Consider the following 19,718-nt stretch of genomic DNA (forward strand, 5'->3'; position numbering starts at 1 on the left):
CCAAGTCGTGGTCCACATTGGCACCAACGACATAGGTAGGAAAGGGGACAAGGATGTCAGGCAGGCTTTCAGGGAGCTAGGATGGAAGCTCAGAACTAGAACAAACAGAGTTGTTATCTCTGGGTTGTTGCCCGTGCCACGTGATAGTGAGATGAGGAATAAGGAGAGAGAGCATTTAAACACGTGGCTACAGGGATGGTGCAGGCGGGAGGGATTCAGATTTTTGGATAACTGGGGCTCTTTCTGGGGAAGGTGGGACCTCTACAGACAGGATGGTCTACATCTGAACCTGAGGGGCACAAATATCCTGGGGGGGAGATTTGTTAGTGCTCTTTGGGGGGGTTTAAACTAATGCAGCAGGGGCATGGGAACCTGGATTGTAGTTTTAGGGTAAGGGAGAATGAGAGTATAGAGGTCAGGAGCACAGATTTGACATCGCAGGAGGGGGCCAGTGTTCAGGTAGGTGGTTTGAAGTGTGTCTACTTCAATGCCAGGAGTATACAAAACAAGGTAGGGGAACTGGCAGCGTGGGTTGGTACCTGGGACTTCGGTGTTGTGGCCATTTTGGAGACATGGATAGAGCAGGGACAGGAATGGATGTTGCAGGTTCCGGGGTTTAGGTGTTTTAGTAAACTCAGAGAAGGAGGCAAAAGAGGGGAGGTGTGGCGCTGCTAGTCAAGAGCAGTATTACGGTGGCGGAGAGGATGCTAGATGGGGACTCTTCTTCCGAGGTAGTATGGGCTGAAGTTAGAAACAGGAAAGGAGAGGTCACCCTGTTGGGAGTTTTTTATAGGCCTCCTAATAGTTCTAGGGATGTAGAGGAAAGGATGGCGAAGATGATTCTGGATATGAGCGAAAGTAACAGGGTAGTTATTATGGGAGACTTTAACTTTCCAAATATTGACTGGAAAAGATATAGTTCGAGTACAATAGATGGGTCGTTTTTTGTACAGTGTGTGCAGGAGGGTTTCCTGAAACAATATGTTGACAGGCCAACAAGAGGCGAGGCCACGTTGGATTTGGTTTTGGGTAATGAACCAGGCCAGGTGTTGGATTTGGAGGTAGGAGAGCACTTTGGGGACAGTGACCACAATTCGGTGACGTTTACGTTAATGATGGAAAGGGATAAGTATACACCGCAGGGCAAGAGTTATAGCTGGGGGAAGGGCAATTATGATGCCATTAGACGTGACTTGGGGGGGATAAGGTGGAGAAGTAGGCTGCAAGTGTTGGGCACACTGGATAAGTGGGGCTTGTTCAAGGATCAGCTACTGCGTGTTCTTGATAAGTATGTACCGGTCAGACAGGGAGGAAGGCGTCGAGCGAGGGAACCGTGGTTTACCAAGGAAGTGGAATCTCTTGTTAAGAGGAAGAAGGAGGCCTATGTGAAGATGAAGTGTGAAGTTTCGGTTGGGGCGATGGATAGTTACAAGGTAGCGAGGAAGGATCTAAAGAGAGAGCTAAGACGAGGAAGGAGGGGACATGAGAAGTATTTGGCAGGAAGGATCAAGGAAAACCCAAAAGCTTTCTATAGGTATGTCAGGAATAAGCGAATGACTAGGGAAAGAGTAGGACCAGTCAAGGACAGGGATGGGAAATTGTGTGTGGAGTCTGAAGAGATAGGCGAGATACTAAATGAATATTTTTCGTCAGTATTCACTCAGGAAAAAGATAATGTTGTGGAGGAGAATGCTGAGCCCCAGGCTAATAGAATAGATGGCATTGAGGTACGTAGGGAAGAGGTGTTGGCAATTCTGGACAGGCTGAAAATAGATAAGTCCCCGGGACCTGATGGGATTTATCCTAGGATTCTATGGGAGGCCAGGGAAGAGATTGCTGGACCTTTGGCTTTGATTTTTATGTCATCATTGGCTACAGGAATAGTGCCAGAGGACTGGAGGACAGCAAATGTGGTCCCTTTGTTCAAAAAGGGGAGCAGAGACAACCCCGGCAACTATAGGCCGGTGAGCCTCACGTCTGTAGTGGGTAAAGTCTTGGAGGGGATTATAAGAGACAAGATTTATAATTATCTAGATAGGAATAATATGATCAGGGATAGTCAGCATGGCTTTGTGAAGGGTAGGTCATGCCTCACAAACCTTATTGAGTTCTTTGAGAAGGTGACTGAACAGGTAGACGAGGGTAGAGCAGTTGATGTGGTGTATATGGATTTCAGCAAAGCGTTTGATAAGGTTCCCCACGGTAGGCTATTGCAAAAAATACGGAGGCTGGGGATTGAGGGTGATTTAGAGATGTGGATCAGAAATTGGCTAGCTGAAAGAAGACAGAGGGTGGTGGTTGATGGGAAATGTTCAGAATGGAGTACAGTCACAAGTGGAGTACCACAAGGATCTGTTCTGGGGCCGTTGCTGTTTGTCATTTTTATCAATGACCTAGAGGAAGGCGCAGAAGGGTGGGTGAGTAAATTTGCAGACGATACTAAAGTCGGTGGTGTTGTCGATAGTGTGGAAGGATGTAGCAGGTTACAGAGGGATATAGATAAGCTGCAGAGCTGGGCCGAGAGGTGGCAAATGGAGTTTAATGTAGAGAAGTGTGAGGTGATTCACTTTGGAAGGAATAACAGGAATGCGGAATATTTGGCTAATGGTAAAGTTCTTGAAAGTGTGGATGAGCAGAGGGATCTAGGAGTCCATGTACATAGATCCCTGAAAGTTGCCACCCAGGTCGATAGGGTTGTGAAGAAGGCCTATGGAGTGTTGGCCTTTATTGGTAGAGGGATTGAGTTCCGGAGTCGGGAGGTCATGTTGCAGCTGTACAGAACTCTGGTACGGCCGCATTTGGAGTATTGCGTACAGTTCTGGTCACCGCATTATAGGAAGGACGTGGAGGCTTTGGAGCGGGTGCAGAGGAGAATTACCAGGATGTTGCCTGGTATGGAGGGAAAATCTTATGAGGAAAGGCTGATGGACTTGAGGTTGTTTTCGTTGGAGAGAAGAAGGTTAAGAGGAGACTTAATAGAGGCATACAAAATGATCAGGGGGTTGGGTAGGGTGGACAGTGAGAGCCTTCTCCCGCGGATGGATATGGCTGGCACGAGGGGACATAACTTTAAACTGAGGGGTAATAGATATAGGACAGAGGTCAGAGGTAGGTTCTTTACGCAAAGAGTAGTGAGGCCGTGGAATGCCCTACCTGCTACAGTAGTGAACTCGCCAACATTGAGGGCATTTAAAAGTTTATTGGATAAACATATGGATGATAATGGCATAGTGTAGGTTAGATGGCTTTTGTTTTGGTGCAACATCGAGGGCCGAAGGGCCTGTACTGCGCTGTATTGTTCTATGTTCTATGTTCTATCTTTGGACAGTGGGAGGAAACCGGAGCACCCGGAGGAAACCCACGCACACACGGGGAGGATGTGCAGACTCCGCACAGACAGTGACCCAAGCCGGAATCGAACCTGGGACCCTGGAACTGTGAAGCAATTGTGCTATCCACAATGCTACCGTGCTGCCCAAAGTGATTTTGAAATGATCGTGTTGCCTTTTCTCCTCCTGAGTTTTCATAACTGGTCCATTTGCCATACACCTTTTGCAAAGCTGCCGACTCAATACTTTGCCTCCTTGTTACCTCTTTGAGTAGAATTTATCTTGATAGCCAATGCAGTCTGCCTCACCACTTTACGCTCTTAATTTGCTTGCAGTCCATTAAACATTCAGAGGCCTTCTGTCTAAGATTTTGCTTTGAGATTTGCTTTGTGATTTTCTGGCAAACACTACCCTGTCGCTGCCCCGTCTCTTCCCCCAGTCTGGATTATCTCCCTTTGCTGACTCCCACAGTCGTGCACCTACTTTGGTGATGGCACTCGGGTTCTGGGAAGTACCCTGCTAATCACAGCGCCTCGGCCTCCGCGCGGGTGTGGGGTCAGGCACTGCAGAAACAGACCTGCTTTTCCTGTGCCTCCAACCCATGCTCCCGTGAGGCACCAAATGTCACTGCCTGAGGCGAAACTCTGATCTTCAGACAGCACATTGCGTTGTGCATAATCAAAACGCCGGGTGATAAATGCTGTAGCTGTGGTGCGCACTCTTGCCAATGGGAAGGTGGCGTGTTCAAGTCCTCAGGAGCTGAGCCCAAAAATCAAGGCTGGCGGCCCAATGCCAGCAGCGAGGGAGAGCTGCTCTGTTAGATAATAATAATCTTTATTAGCGCCACAAGTCGGCTTACATTACAATGAAGTTACCGTGCAAAGCCCCTAGTCACCACATTCCGGCACCTGTTCGGTACACAGAGGAAGAATTCAGAATGTCCAATTCACCCAACAAGCACGTCTTTCGGGACTTGTGGGAGACCGCTGAAACGGGGATCTCAGCGGCGAGATCACATTTTCTGTTTCTCCCCGCCCTTGCCGTAACAAAGTTGCCGCCCTGATAGATCGAGAACCTCACCCCCCCCCCCCCCCCCCCCCCCAATTTAAGAAATCTCCCTTCGGCAGCATGGCGGCATGCGGACGGGGTTTACAACTGCTTTTTAAAAACCAGGAAGCAAGCAAAGTGAACCCGCCAGGGGGCGCACCGATAGGTATAGCCCCTGCAGGGAGAGGGACATGCCCAAGCAACATCCTGGCACGGCCCCAGGGGTAGTGCAAGGGGGAAGTGCCAGTGTCAATATCAGGGTGCCAGGAAGATTGCTGGGGGCAGTTCTAGGATGCCAGGGGTAAGTGACAGAGTTCCAGGGTCAGTTCCAGAATTTCAAGGGCAGTGTCAGGTTCTCAGGGAGCAGTGCCAGTGGGGACCTCTTCAGATCTCTATTGTGGGTCGGGGGGGGGGGGGGGGGGGAAGACACCCTTATCTGTGCGGGGGGGGGGGGGGGGTGAGGCTGCCCTTGTGCGTTTGGGGGGATTTGTTTCTCTTATCGGTAGAGGGCGGGGGGGGGGGTTCCCCTTCACAGAATCATATAATTCCTACAGTGTCGAAGGAGGCCATTCGGTCCATCGAGTCTGCACAAACCCTCTGAACGAGCATCCTACCTAGGTCCACTTCCCCACCCTACCATAACCCCATAACCCCACCTAACCTGTGTATCTTTGGACTGTGGGAGGAAACCGGAGCACCCGGAGGAAACCCATGCATACACGGGGAGAATGTGCAAACTCCACACAATCCCCCAAGGCTGCACTTGAATCTGGGGCGGGATTCTCCGCAATCGGCGCGATGTCCGCCGACCGGCGCCAAAAACGGCGCGAATCAGTCCGGCATAACGCCGCCCCAAAGGTGCGGAATTCTCCGCATCTTGAGGGGCCGAGCCCTCACCTTGAGGGGCTAGGCCCGCGCCGGACTGCTTCCCGCCCCGCCAGCTGGCGTGGAAATTACTTTGCCATGCGGCGCATGCGCGGGAGCGTCAGCGGCTGCTCACGGCATCCCCGCGCATGCCTAGTGGAGGGGGTCTCTTCCGCCTCTGCCATAGTGGAGACCATGGCGAAGGCGGAAGGAAAACAAATCCCCGGCGGGGGGTCGGTGAATCCCGCCCATGGTTCCTGGCACTCTGAGGCAGCAGTGCTGCCCTATCTGTGTTGGGGGGGGGGGGGGCATCCAGCGTGATGGCATCTGTGATGCTGCAGCAATTTGTTGCTCGAAGTGCCACATTATACGGCGAGTAAAGCTGGTGTGCAGCTGGGGAACTGCACGTCGAATTTGTCACCAGAGCCAGCACTGGGAATAAATATCAGAAAATGTTGCTCTTTATTTCATCATTATGATGCTGCTATTTGTGGGATTTGTGGGATTCTGCTGTTTGTAAATTAGCTGCCACATCTCCTACATTTCAACAGTGACTACAGTTCCGAACGATTTCATTGGCTTTGGGACCTGTGGTGGTGAAAGATGCGATATCAGGCTTTATAAATCTTTCTTTCTCTTCCTGTCCATGGGCCAAAGACGATGACAGTGGGCTGGTGCTATCTAATTTATCATACTACTGATTCTCAAGTCAACGGGCAGTCTGGTAAAACCAGCATTTATTCCCTATCTCTAGTAAAAGTGAAATGAACTGAGTGGCTTGTCGGGCAATTTCAGAGGCCAATCAAGAAGTCATGTTGCTGTGATTCTGGAGTCACACGAAGGCCAGGCCAGGTAACAATGGCAGATTACCTTCCCAAAGGGGGGATTAGTGGAGTTGATGGGTTTTAAACAATGATTGATGATAGTTTCACCCTTACTGAGACTCCTTTACAATTCTAGATCGATTCCAGCAGCTTGGTCAGCCTGGATCTCTGCATTGCTAATCCAATGACATTACTACTGCATCACCATCTCCCTTTGGTCACACATAGGCTCCAGACTGAGTATGGATGACATCCTCTTTTTTAAATAAATTTTAGATTACCCAATTCATTTTTTCCAATTGAGGGGCAATTTAGCGTGGCCAATCCACCAACCCTGCGCATCTTTGGGTTGTGGGGGCGAAACCCACGCAGACACGGGGAGAATGTGCAAACTCCACACGGATAGTGACCCAGAGCCGGGATCGAAGCTGGGATCTCGGCACCGTGAGGCAGCAGTGCTAACCCACTGCGCCACCGTGCTGCTCTGGATGACATACTATAAAGACCATAAGACATAGGAGCGGAAGTAAGGCCATTCGGCCCATCGAGTCCACTCCACCATTCAATCATGGCTGATTTCAACTCCATTTACCCGCTCTCTCTCCATAGCCCTTAATTCCTCGAGAAATCAAGAATTTATCAACTTCTGTCTTAAAGACATTCAACGTCCCGGCCTCCACCGTCCTCTGTGGCAATGAATTCCACAAACCCACCACTCTCTGGCTGAAGAAATTTCTCCTCATCTCTGTTCTAAAGTGACTCCCTTTTATTCGTAGGCTGTGCCCCCGGGTCCTAGTCTCCCCTGCTAACGGAAACAACTTCCCTACGTCCACCCTATCTAAGCCATTCATTATCTTGTAAGTTTCTATTAGATCTCCCCTCAACCTCCTAAACTCCAATGAATATAATCCCAGGATCCTCAGACGTTCATCGTATGTTAGGCCTACCATTCCTGGGATCATCCGTGTGAATCTCCGCTGGACCCGCTCCAGTGCCAGTATGTCCTTCCTGAGGTGTGGGGCCCAAAATTGCTCACAGTATTCTAAATGGGGCCTAACTAGTGCTTTGTAAAGCTTCAGAAGTACATCCCTGCTTTTATATTCCAAGCCTCTAGAGATAAATGACAACATTGCATTTGCTTTCTTATACTCAAACATATCAAACAGTTGATAGGTGGTTACAGGGCCTTAAGTGGGCAATAGTTGGCCATGCAAGACCCTCAATAAGCCTAAGATTGGGCATGCTAGTTGGCACCTTACCCAAACTACCCCCCCACCCCAATATAATGAGGACCATGTTAGGGGTGGTTAAGAAGGTGTGCCTAAGAAAGCCCGTAAGCTTCATGGTCATTCTTACCAGCTTTATTTCAGATTTATTTTGTGTACTGTTCAAATTATCACACTGGCGTGGTGGGATTCTGCATTACTAATCCACTACTTCATCACAGTGCTCACTGTACCCGAATCCGAACCAGCCCTTCCATGGGGTAGGAGTGCGCTTGGAATTGGAAACTGGGCAGAATGGAGCGATCGGACTTCCGTACCACCCCACACACAGTGCCGGCCGGGCCCCATCATTGGCCACGGAGCTTAGACAAATGAGAGGCGGTCTCATTGAAATGTATAAAATTCAGAAAGGGCTTGACAGGGTAGACAGTGAAAGGCTGTTTACCGTGGCTGAAGGGTAAGAACATGGGTCACACAGTCTCAGTTTAGGGGGTCAGCCATTTTGGACTAAGATGTGGAGAAATTTCTGAAGTCAAAGGATTGTGAATCTTTGGAATTGTCTAGCCCTGGGGACTGTGGATGGTCCATTGCTGAGTATATTTAAGACGGGCATGTATAGACGTTGTTCTGTTGGAGCACCGAGGAATATGGGGAGCGGGAAGGAAAGTGGGGCCAAGGTAAAAATCAGCCAAATTGGATGGCAGGGCAGGCTTGAGGGGCAACATGGGCAACTCCTCCTCTTGTTTCCTGTGTTGTTATTGTTCACGATCTCAGCCTTCAAAACCATGGCAATATAGCATCTAACCTGTGAAATGATTCAGCAGCTGCGACAGTGCTAAATGCCAAACGTTAAACAGGTTGTTCGAATTCTTTTCGGGGCAAATTGGAATTTTGTTGCGACGTTACTTATTCTGAAAGACAGTGGGCTGGATTGGGCGCCCCACAGCCAGGCACGTTTTAAACAGGGGGTGGAGAGCACATAAAATATGTCGGCTGCAGGGCTAGTCCGGCACCTTCTTAACCACCCCTAACATGGTCCTCATAATATTGGGGGGGAGGGGGGGAGTTTCTCATGGATGCAGAGGTTCAAGAAGAAGGCCCATTGTCACCTTGTCAAGGGAAACTAGGGCAGAGCAATTAATTCCAACCTTGGCAGTGATGCCCATGTGCAATTGTCTGATTAATATGGAAACATATCTCATACTCATTACAAAAAAGTATAAAAGATACTTTTTAAAAAAGCCTTGCTTGTTTGTTCTCTTCTGTTCCCGGAGAACCTTACCTGCTCCGTAAACCACTGCGTAGACAATTCGCTTGGCTTGCTCTCGATCTGTGTTCTTCACCTGATCTACAGAAATCCCTTTCCTACCAACAGCAAAGCAAAGAGTTTACAAAATAAAGACAGGAAGCAATTTTGATGAACTACAATTTATAATCCTACTGCACACCTCGTGTGCAGACAGAGAGGGCTGGGGGAATTTGACAAAATGGAGCAGGATGGTGGCAGGGGTTTGAACGTCTAAGAAAAGCGAATCAAGGAGGTATTTATGTTTTAATGAACTTCAAGACTGTCACCATAGGAAATCAGTAAGAACAGCCAGGACAGTTGGTAGGATTTCACAGGCCAGATGGTGGGGGATGAACGTAATGCGACATGAATCCCAGGTCCTGGTTGAGGCCTCACTCATGTGTGCGGAACTTGGCTATAAGTTTCTGCTCGGCGATTCTGCGTTGCCGCGCGTCCTGGAGAATGCTTACCCGGAGATCAGAGGCTGAATGCCCTTGACTGCTGAAGTGTTCCCCGACTGGAAGGGAACATTCCTGCCTGGTGATTGTTGCGCGATGTCCGTTTATTCATTGTCGCAGTGCCTGCATGGTCTCGCCAATGTACCACGCTTCGGGACATCCTTTCCTGCAGCGTATGAGGAAGACGACGTTGGCCGAGTCGCACGAGTATGTACCGCGTACCTGGTGGGTGGTGTTCTCACGTGTAATGGTGGTATCCATGTCGATGATCTGGCACGTCTTGCAGAGATTGCCATGGCAGGGTTGTGTGGTGTCGTGGTCACTGTTCTGAAGACTGGGTAGTTTGCTGCAAACAATGGTTTGTTTGAGGTTGCGCGGTTGTTTGAAGGCAAGTAGTGGGGGGGTGGGGATGACCTTGGCAAGATATTCATCTTCATCGATGACGTGTTGAAGGCTGTGAGGAAGATGTCGTAGTTTCTCCGCTCCGGGGAAGTACTGGACGACGAAGGGTATTCTGTCGGTTGTGTCCCATGTTTGTCTTCTGAGGAGGTCAACCGGGCATTACATTCATCCCCCACCATCTGGCCTGCAAAATCCTACCAACTGTCCTGGCTTGACACAAGGCTTAACCTGGGGTTACCCCATTTCTGGATCTGTAAAGATTTAATCACCTGCTGATGCTCGCATTCCAAGCATTGTCTGGCATCTTTGAATCTGTCTATATATACGTTTCTGGAACATACCTCTTCATTCACCTGAGGAAGGAGCAGCCCTCCGAAAGCTAGTGACATCGAAACAAACCTGTTGGACTTGAACCTGGTGTTGTAAGACTTCTTACTGTGCTCACCCCAGTCCAACGCCGGCATCTCCACATCATGACCATAGGAAATGTTTTTAGAGAGAAGATGACTGTGGCCTGGAAAGCCCTACACAAGGATTGGTGGGAGCAGAAATCACCAGCAGGTCTTGAAAGGAAATTGAATAAATATTTGAGGAAGAAAAATGCAAGAAATGGGGAAAGGAAATATTTATTTACCGATCGCCTTTCACGAGCTCCAGGTCATTCCAAATGTCTTGACAGCTGATATAGTTTGAAGTGTATTCACGGTTGTAATGTAGGAAGTGCAGCCAGATCCGACAGACAGCAACATGATAACGATCAGATAATCTGTTTTTTGTCATGTTGATTGAAAGATTGAACAGAATTCCAGGGAAGACGATCACCTTCAAGCACTCGGGACAGGACATTAGGGAGAAATTCCCATGGTCTGTGAAATTGTGGCAATGGGATTTTATGGGCGGGATTCTCTGATCCTCTGATCCTGAGGTGAAGTGTTGACGCCGTCGTAAACGCCGTCGCGTTTCTCGATGGTGTCAACATGGCCTCAGGATCAGCAATTCTGATCCCTACAGGGGGCCAGCACACGCCACTTCAGCTGCCGATCCCGGCGACAGATGGGCGCTCCGGGTCTGCGCATGCGCAGTGGGACCGGCACCAACGCGCGCATGCGCAGTGGGACCGGCACCAACGCGCGCATGCGCAGTGGCTTCCTTCTCCGCGCCGGCCCCGACGCAACATGGCATTGGGCTACAGGGGCCGGCGCGGAACAAAAGAGGCCCCCAGCCCGAGAGGCCGGCCCGCCGATCAGTAGGCCCCGATCGTGGGCCAGGCCACAGCGGAGGCTCCCCATGGGTCGGACCCCCCTGTAAGGTTTTCGGGCAATTCGGCCCTTTTGGAAAAACTCAGAGACTGTAAACTGACTCTTCAGCCAAGAGAACAGAACCAGTTTTCCCAGCAGGCTTGGTCCGCTGAGCTGAGTAGGGACATAAGTACATAAATATTTACAAACACCCCCCTAGGAGCTACAAGGAAGAAGGAGCCAGACAACAAGATAACATCAAAACACAGACAAAGGGGCACGGGAATACACAGGAGGCTTGCCTGCAAGCAGGACAATGGGATGGTCATAGCCCCATGCAAATGTAAATGACCTGGCCTCCACCAGAGCAGAATCCAATTAACACCCCATCAACATAGCGAGGTGAGAATAGCAGCCATCTCCGGAGCAGCTGGAAGACACTGAAATTCTCCACAAGAGAGCTTAACCTCGTTACCCTAGAAATCAGACTGTCTGAGTTCAGCATATTGCGCTGGAAAAGCCCCTAGAAGATCAGCGGTAGAGAAAAACCAAGTTGGAGGCGGACCTGGGGGAGGTACTCCAATCTTGACAGAAGCTACCGGCAGAAAAACCAAGTTGGAGGCGGACCTGGGGGAGGTACTCCAATCTTGACAGAAGCTACCGGCAGAAACTCACTGGGAGGAGGGGGGCGGAGCCAGCGCCAAATTCAAATCGCGCAGGTCTGAAAAAAACCAAGTTGGAGGCGGACCTGGGGGAGGTACTCCAAGCTTGACAGAAGCTACCGGCAGAAAAACCAAGTTGGAGGCGGACCTGGGGGAGGTACTCCAAGCTTGACAGAAGCTACCGGCAGAAACTCACTGGAAGGAGGGGGCGGAGCCAGCGCCAAATTCAAATCGCGCAGGTCTGCCTAGCTGGAAGGGGCGGACCTGCGAGGAATACCCGGAAACATACAGCTCTGACCGGCTCAAAGGGGGCGGGACCAGCGGGAACTTTAAAACTTACCTTTTTCAATGCAAAAGGGGCTGGCCGATCACAGAACAAAGCCAGGTAAAACAATATAAAGGGGGCTGTGTTTCGATTGAGGGTCTCTTCGTTCGTGGCTCGACCTCTGCACCCCTGACTTGACCTCTGCAGCCTGTGACCGTAAGTACCCCGCAGCAGCTTGCGAAACTCCCTTGACTTTAATAGTGGTTGAGGCTTTGGGGAAGGGAACTTGTTTTTGTGCCTTGTGATATTGCTAAAACCTGTGTAATCATAAGAATTTTCGTTGTGTCCGCTATATTACTTTTGAATAGACATAGTGTGTATTAGAGCATAAGATTTTATTGTGTTTCTTCTGTTGATGATTTTGACCTGGGTTTTGCAATAAACCTTGATTTGATGATAATTGGAGTCGTTTAAATTCTTCAATCTTTCACCAGCGATCTCTGACCAAGTCATTGTTAAAATACTCCTCACCTTAATTCCGGGTTCAGGAATCGAGGGTCATCTTGAGCGATTCACTCAGGACAGACTGCTGGTTAGGAAATAAACAGCAGTGTCCTATTCTCTCTCTTGGGAAAGCTACTCTAGTGGAGTAGGAACCGGGTGGGTGTTGTACCACCGGCAGGAGAGAGAATCACCTGGGTATTGGTAGGGGTCTGGAGATCTGTGTGATATAAGTCTCAGGCTGTCGGTTAGGAATAAACGGCAGGCTTGAATCAGTGGTCTCTTCAGTGGAAGTGTCCCAGTGCGACATCCCCTGGCCTCTGAAGTTTCAGTGCCAGCTGGAGAGAGACACACACAGATATTCAAACCCCAGATATCGGCCCAGTAGTGGAGTAGTGGAGATGGCACCCTCTACACCCCTCCCCACCCACCAGGCCGCTCCCAGATGCATCCACGCCCCGAGGTCCCGCCGGGTAAGAGCAGGTGTGGATGGCGCCGGTGGGACCCGTTTTTTTTAGCCTGGCCGCTCGGCCGAGAATCGCCGGTGGGGGGCCCTGTAGAGTGGCCCCCGACCGGCGCTGCGATGACCGCGCCGGCGCCAATTCTCCACTCTCCGGAGAATCGGCGGACTGCTGTCGGGGCGGCGTGGCGCGATTCACGCCCAGCCCTGCGATTCTCTGGCCCGGCGATTCTCCGGCCCGGCCCCGGGCTGAGAGAATCCCGCCCTACATGTCTACTTGAGAGGGTAGACACGATCTCAGCTTCACATCAGATCAGACACACGGTAGCATTCCCTCAGTACTCTAAGGCAGTGTCAGCCTTGATTTCTGCGCTCAAGTGGAATTTAAAAAAAATTCTTTCACAGATGTTGCCCATCTCTAATTGTCCTCAAACTGAATGGTTTGCTGGGCTATTTCAGAGAGCAGTTCAGAATCAACCCCATTGCTGTGGGTCTGGAGTCACGTGTAGGCCAGACCAGGACAGGAGGGCAGATTTCCTTCCCTAACGGACATTAGTGCACCACATGGGTTTTTACAACAATCGATGATAGTTTCACGGACACCGTTACTGAGACTCGCTTTCAATTCAGAATTTAGTTCATTGAATTTAAATTTCACCAGCTGCTGTAGGGGGATTTGAACTGGTGCCCCAAGAGAATGATCTTGGGTTTTGGATTGCGAGGCCTTTGATACTGGCGGAATCTTCAGCCCCCGCACCCCCCCCCTCGTTGGCGGGACGGGCGAGTTGCACGAAACGCTGTAAATAACGGCGTGACTGGAAGATGCAGCCAGCGACTAATGGCAAACTGGTTCCAACAATGGTAAACTCGCCACATGTGGCCAGAAAATCATGCCCAAAATCACCATATTGTAGCTTCACCACCACTCCCCCACCCCCAAAATCTTTGACTCATAACCTCTGACCCCGAGGCGGAAGCACTACCCACCTGGGGCGGGATTCTCCCCTACCAGGCGGGGCGGGTGGTTCCGGCGTGATGGAGTGGCGGGAACCACTCCGGCGTCGGGCCACCCCAAAGGTGCGGAGACCTCCGCACCTTTGGGGGCCAAGCCCTCAGCTTGAGGGGCTAGGCCCGCGCTGGAGTGGTTTGCGCTCCGCCGGCTGGCGGGAAAGGCCTTTGGCGCCACGCCAGCCGGGGCCGAAAGGTCTTCACCAGGTGACGCATGTGCGGGAGTGTCAGCGGCTGCTGACGTCATACCCGCGCATGCGCAGGGGAGGGGGTCTCTTCCGCCTCTGCCATAGTGAAGACCATGGCGAAGGCGGAAGAAAAAGAGTGCCCCCGTGGCACAGGCCCGCCCGCGGATCGGTGGGCCCCGATCGCGGGCCAGGCCGCCCCACGCCCCCCCCCAAGACCCTCGAGCCTGCCCGCGCCGCCTTGTCCCGCCGTTCACAAGGTGGTTTAATCCACGCTGGAGGGAGAGGCATTCCAGCAGCGGGACTTCGGCCCATCACGGGCCAGAGAATCGGCAGGGTTGGGCCCGCCGACTGGCGTGATTCCTGCCCCCGCCGACCGGCGCGGTGCGATTATTGTCACATGTATCAGTACACAGTGAAAAGTATTGTTTCTTTCATGCTATACAAACAATGCACCGTACATAGGGAAGGAAGGAGAGACTGCAGAATATAATGTTACAGTTATAGCAAGGTGTAGAGAAAAGATCAACTTAATACGAGGTAGGTCCATTCAAAAGTCTGATGGCAGTAGGGAAGAAGCTGTTCTTGAGTCGGTTGGTACGTGACCTCAAACTTTGGTATCTTTTTCCTGACGGAAGACGGTGGAAGAGAGTACGTCCGGGGTGCGTGGGGTCCTTAATTATGCTGGCTGCCTTTCTGATAAAGGCAGAGATGGTCTCTCCACTCTCACACTGACTCAGGATTGCTGTGCTTTCCTCAGGGCTAAAAATGACCGCAGACAAACAGAATCTGAACATTTTTTGTGACAAGGAATCATTTAATTATAACACTTTTAATGAGCTGTCATGGAAGGCAAATGGCAAAAGAAATTATTGGACTTCAAGTGGGTAGAAATAGTTTTCCCTTGTAAAGTAAAAATGGGAAAATATGCCACTTGAAACATGGAAGTCTGGCAAAACCTGACCTGAGGATACATGAGAAAATGTAGGGAAAAATCCCACGAAGGGTTAACAGCAGCTGCAAAAGAATGTTTTGAAATGCAGATAGCCTTTATCAAACAGGCGTTAAGAAAACAGCCTGTGACTATTCAAGCTGTAAAATTGATGCCTGTCTTTCAAGTTCAAGCAGATTGAACTTTTAGTTATATGGAAAAAACAGTATTTCGCACCTTCTTTGAAGTTAATTATTTTAGTAAGCAGCTAAAAAAAGAATTGCTAGGATCTTCAATTGAATTGGGTGACAAATGTTTCAGTGTGAAATCCTGCTGACACCAGTTGAATATGGGAAGCTGGAGACAACGTGTCCACGAGAGCACAGGTTAACCCCAAATCGGGGTCAGAGTTCTGACAAGCTAAGGTGATAAAGCAACTTTAGAAGTGACAGGAACCAGATGTAACACCCGTCTAGGATCAAAGCAAGGGACATCACAAGGGAAAAAATGTAATCAGAGTTCGATGAGCTAAACTCATGCTTAACATGAATACATAGTCGTGTTAGAAATAATTCAGATTAAAGTGACCTTGAACAATCAAGAGTAAAGTAAAGTTACTTTACGATAATGTCACATAAACTTAATAACTGCTAGAAGGAGAATATAAACCCTTAAATCGGGGACAGCCAGCAGAGTCAGCTCTCATAGCTCGGTACATGGGATGGATAGACCTCGGAAACCAAGCAGAACAGCGAATCCATCTGAGGAAGACCAAAAGTTAAAGAAGAGAGATTGTCAAGGTAGACCTGAAGGTCTTTTCAACCAACCAGGAGAATCCAGAAGCAAGCTCTTTTTACTTTTCTGTAAAGACAGTGATTGCATCTTTTAAAAGAAAAAAATAATAATAAAATAATTTAAAAGTTTTAACCTGAAACAGTGGTTATTCCAAAGTCTACTTTACTTACTTAGCAATGTGGGACCCAGGATCGATGCTACTAAGTGGTAAGTAGATGAAATCTTCTATGAAGATATGGGTCATACCGGAGGATACCTTGAAAATATAGATTGACCCGAATAGCACCCACCTAAGTCTGCATAGGAGTCAGGGAGTGAGAATTCCTGTTCGCCATTTAGAATGTTTTATTGACCCTTTTTGGTATAGGGGGAATTCTAAGAATAGTGGTGATTTTTTTACTTCACCCTCTGTCTGCCTTCTATTACCGTCAAAACATAGGAACAAGAGGAGGCCATTCAGCCCCTTGATAATAATCTGTAATAATTGCTTTATTGTCACAATTAGGCTTACATTAACACTGCAATGAAGTTACTGTGAAAAGCCCCTCGTCGCCACACTCCGGCGCCTGTTGAAATGAAAAATGAAAATCGCTTATTGTCACAAGTAGGCTTCAAATGAAGTTACTGTGAAGAGCCCCTAGTCGCCACATTCCGGCGCCTGTTCGGGGAGGCTGTTACGGGAATTGAACCGTGCTGCTGGCCTGCCTTGGTCTGCTTTCAAAGCCAACGATTTAGCCCTGTGCTAAACAGCCCCTGTTCGGGCCTGTCCTGCCATTCAATGAGATCATGGCTGATCTGTAACCGATCTGCCTTTGGCCCATATCCCTTAATATCGTTGCTTAAGAAAAACCTATCTACTTCAGATTTAGATTGTGCCCCTGGCATAACCCGCACGGGATCTACGTAATGGGAATGGCTGTCTTCCCTGTGTCCCTTGCGGAGGATGAGCTCCCCCATTAGGGGACAGGGGAAGCACTATATTGTATATAAGGTTGGCCAGTTCAGCACCGACCTGTTAAGACCTGGTTGGAACCTTTCTGCGTTACGACTGGGGGTCTTTTCTGTGAGGACAAGGCAATCCCGCCCATTGCCTCGGCACGCATTCGGCACTGTGCCCTGTTGCTGGCTGCTTATGAGCACTCATTCGAACATCGTGCATGCCGACGCACTGAGCCGCCTTCCTTTGTCGACCGATACTGAGCCACCCTCAAGACGGACAAAGTGGTCCCCACCTTGAATTTCATGGGCTCCCTGCCGATCACTGCATCTGTGTCCGTGACTGGACCCCATTCTTGCCAAGGTGTGGCATTTAGTTTTATACGGTGACCCCTTAACCTACTAAATTCCAGTGAAAATAGGTCTAATTTGTGTAATCTCCTCGTAACGCAACCCCTGTAACTGAAGCATCATTTTTGTAAACCTACATTGCACTCCCTCCAAGGCCAAAATAGCCTTCCGAAGGTGTGTTGCCCAGTGCTGCTCACAGTGACTCCACATGGGGTCTAACCAGGGTTTTGTATAGCTGTATAGCTGTAGCATAACCCCTGTGTCTTTATATGAAAATGAAATGAAATGAAAATCGCTTATTGTCACAAGTAGGCTTCAAATGAAGTTACTGTGAAAAGCCCCTTGTCGCCACATTCCGGCCCCTGTTCGGGGAGGCTGTTACAGGAATTGAACCGTGCTGCTGGCCTGCCTTGGTCTGCTTTCAAAGCCAACGATTTAACCCTGTGCTAAACCAGCCCCTTATATTCCAGCCCTCTAGGTATAATTTTTTTATTTTTATTTAAGAATACCCAATTCATTTTTTCCAATTAAGGGGCAATTTAGCATGGTCAATCCACCTACCCTGCACATCTTTGGGTTGTGGGGGTGAAACCCACGCAAACACGGGGAGAATGTGCAAACTCCACACGGACAGTGACCCAGAGCCAGGATCGAACTTGGGACCTCAGCGTCATGAGGCAACAATGCTAACCACTGCGCCACCATGCTGCCATTCTCTAGATATAAATGCGAGCATCCCATTAGACTTTTTTGTTTATTTTCTGGACTTGTTCCTGGCATTTTAAGAACCGATGTACCTTAACCCCCAAGTCTCTTTGGATATCCTCTGTACCTAACCTCTTTCCATTTACAAAGTGCTCTGCTCTATCCTTTTTTGGTGAGACTGGATTATTGCAGTTGTATAAAATCACCAAAGTGATCGCAGCTTCAATTCAGTCAGTGTAACACAGGATGGAATCCACACTAACAATAGAACTTGGCCTTGCTGGATGCCAAGCAAAGATTATGGCAGTGTTTCGCAGACTGCTTTGCATTTTAACTCATTATCGCCCTCTGAAGGGAAATTAGGGATGGACAACAAAGGCAGGCCTTCCCAGCGATGTCCACACCTAATGAACGAATACATATTCTCAAAAGCTCTTGGAAATTAACATGAGTAAAAACCAAATCAGCAATAAAGCAACATTTGGTCAGCCAGAAGGTGCTAATGCTGAGCGGCAAAAATCCAGCTGCTTCCCAGAGCAGGTCAAGGCAAGGGACACGCGTGGCCTAAAGTCCAGGTAATGGCACAGGAGGAAAGTCCCAACTGGGGCTGGATAGAGGCAGTATTTACCGGCGCTTTAAAGAAAGACACAATCTCAGAATAGCCTCAAACCCTTTGGAGTCAATGAAGTACTTCTGAAGTGCAAATACTGTTTGCATATGGGAGACTGCTATTAACCTAAACCAGGCTGGAGGCCCATATAATCCCAAGACTAATAAACCTGGGCTAGCCACTGCCACCACTACTGCTGCACACACACACATATACACATTCTTTTTTTATCTAGGGGGATGGCAGGGAAGGTAGTGCAATATTCCTCCTGCAGAATGTTTGAGATGAGGGACGCCGTCAGTGTCCCTGCTGATTTCATCTGTGGGAAGTGCACCCATCTCCAGCTCCTCATAAACTGCGTTAGGGAACTGGAGCTGGAGCTGGATGAACTTCGGATCATTCAGGAGGCAGAGGTGGTCATAGATAGAAGCTTCAGGGATGTAGTTACTCCGAAGAATAAAGATAGATGGGTGACGGTGAGAGGGGCTGGGAGGAAGCAGTCAGTACAGGGATTCCCTGTGGTCGTTCCCGTTAGTAACAAGTATACCGCTTTGGATATTGTTGGGGGGGGGGGGGGGGACTTACCAGGTGTAAGCCATGGGGTGCAGGTCTCTGGCACAGAGTCTGTCCCTGTTGCTCAGAAGGGAAGGGGGGGAGAGGAGTAGAGCATTAGTCATTGGAGACTCCATAGTTAGGGGGATAGATAGGAGATTCTGTGGGAACGAGAGAGACTCGCGGTTGGTGTGTTGCCTCCCAGGTGCCAGGGTGCGTGATGTCTCGGATCGTGTTTTCGGGATCCTTAAGGGGGAGGGGGAGCAGCCCCAAGTCGTGGTCCACATAGGTACCAATGACATTGGTAGGAAAAGGGATAGGGATGTAAGGCAGGAATTCAGGGAGCTAAGGTGGAAGCTTAGATCTAGGACAAACAGAGTTATTATCTCTGGGTTGTTATTCGTGCCACATGATAGCGAGATGAGGAATAGGGAAAGAGAGGAGTTGAACGCGTGGCTACAGGGATGGTGCAGGAGGGAGGGTTTCAGATTTCTGGATAACTGGGGCTCATTCTGGGGTCAGTGGGACCTCTACAAGCGGGATTGTCTACACCTGGACCAGAGGGGTACCAATATCCTGGGGGGGAAATTTGCTAATGTTCTTCTGGAGGGTTTAAACTAGTTCAGCAGGGGCTTGGGAACCTGAATTGTAGCTCCAGTATACAGGAGGTTGAGAGTAGTGAGGTCATGAGTAAGGTTTCAAAGTTGCAGGAGTGTACCGGAAGGCAGGAAGGTGGTTTTAAGTGTGTCTACTTCAATGCCAGGAGCATCCGGAATAAGGTGGGTGAACTTGCGGCATGGGTTGGTACCTGGGACTTTGATGTTGTGGCCATTTCGGAGACATGGATAGAGCAGGGACAGGAATGGTTGTTGCAGGTGCCGGGGTTTAGATATTTCAGTAAGCTCAGGGAAGGTGGTAAAAGAGGGGGAAGGGTGGCATTGTTAGTCAAGGACAGTATTACGGTGGCAGAAAGGACGTTTGATGAGGACTCGTCAATTGAGGGAGTATGGGCTGAGGTTAGAAACAGGAAAGGAGAGGTCACCCTGTTGGGGTTTTCTATAGGCCTCTGAAAAGTTCCAGA

At 49.5% G+C, this 19,718-nt stretch overlaps 1 protein-coding gene across 1 annotated transcript in view; it reads right to left on the reverse strand.

Moving 5' to 3' along the window:
* The window catches only part of poln (polymerase (DNA directed) nu), a 459,972-nt gene that overhangs the window by 51,321 nt on the left and 388,933 nt on the right, over positions 1 to 19,718 (reverse strand). Inside the window, exon 11 of the mRNA XM_072517547.1 lies at positions 8,573 to 8,655. Within this exon, the coding sequence (XP_072373648.1) occupies positions 8,573 to 8,655 (83 nt within the window). The remainder of the gene's footprint in view (positions 1 to 8,572; positions 8,656 to 19,718) is intronic.

This window comes from Scyliorhinus torazame, chromosome 9 (genome assembly GCF_047496885.1).
Source record: "Scyliorhinus torazame isolate Kashiwa2021f chromosome 9, sScyTor2.1, whole genome shotgun sequence".
In the NCBI taxonomy this organism is placed as follows: domain Eukaryota; kingdom Metazoa; phylum Chordata; class Chondrichthyes; order Carcharhiniformes; family Scyliorhinidae; genus Scyliorhinus; species Scyliorhinus torazame.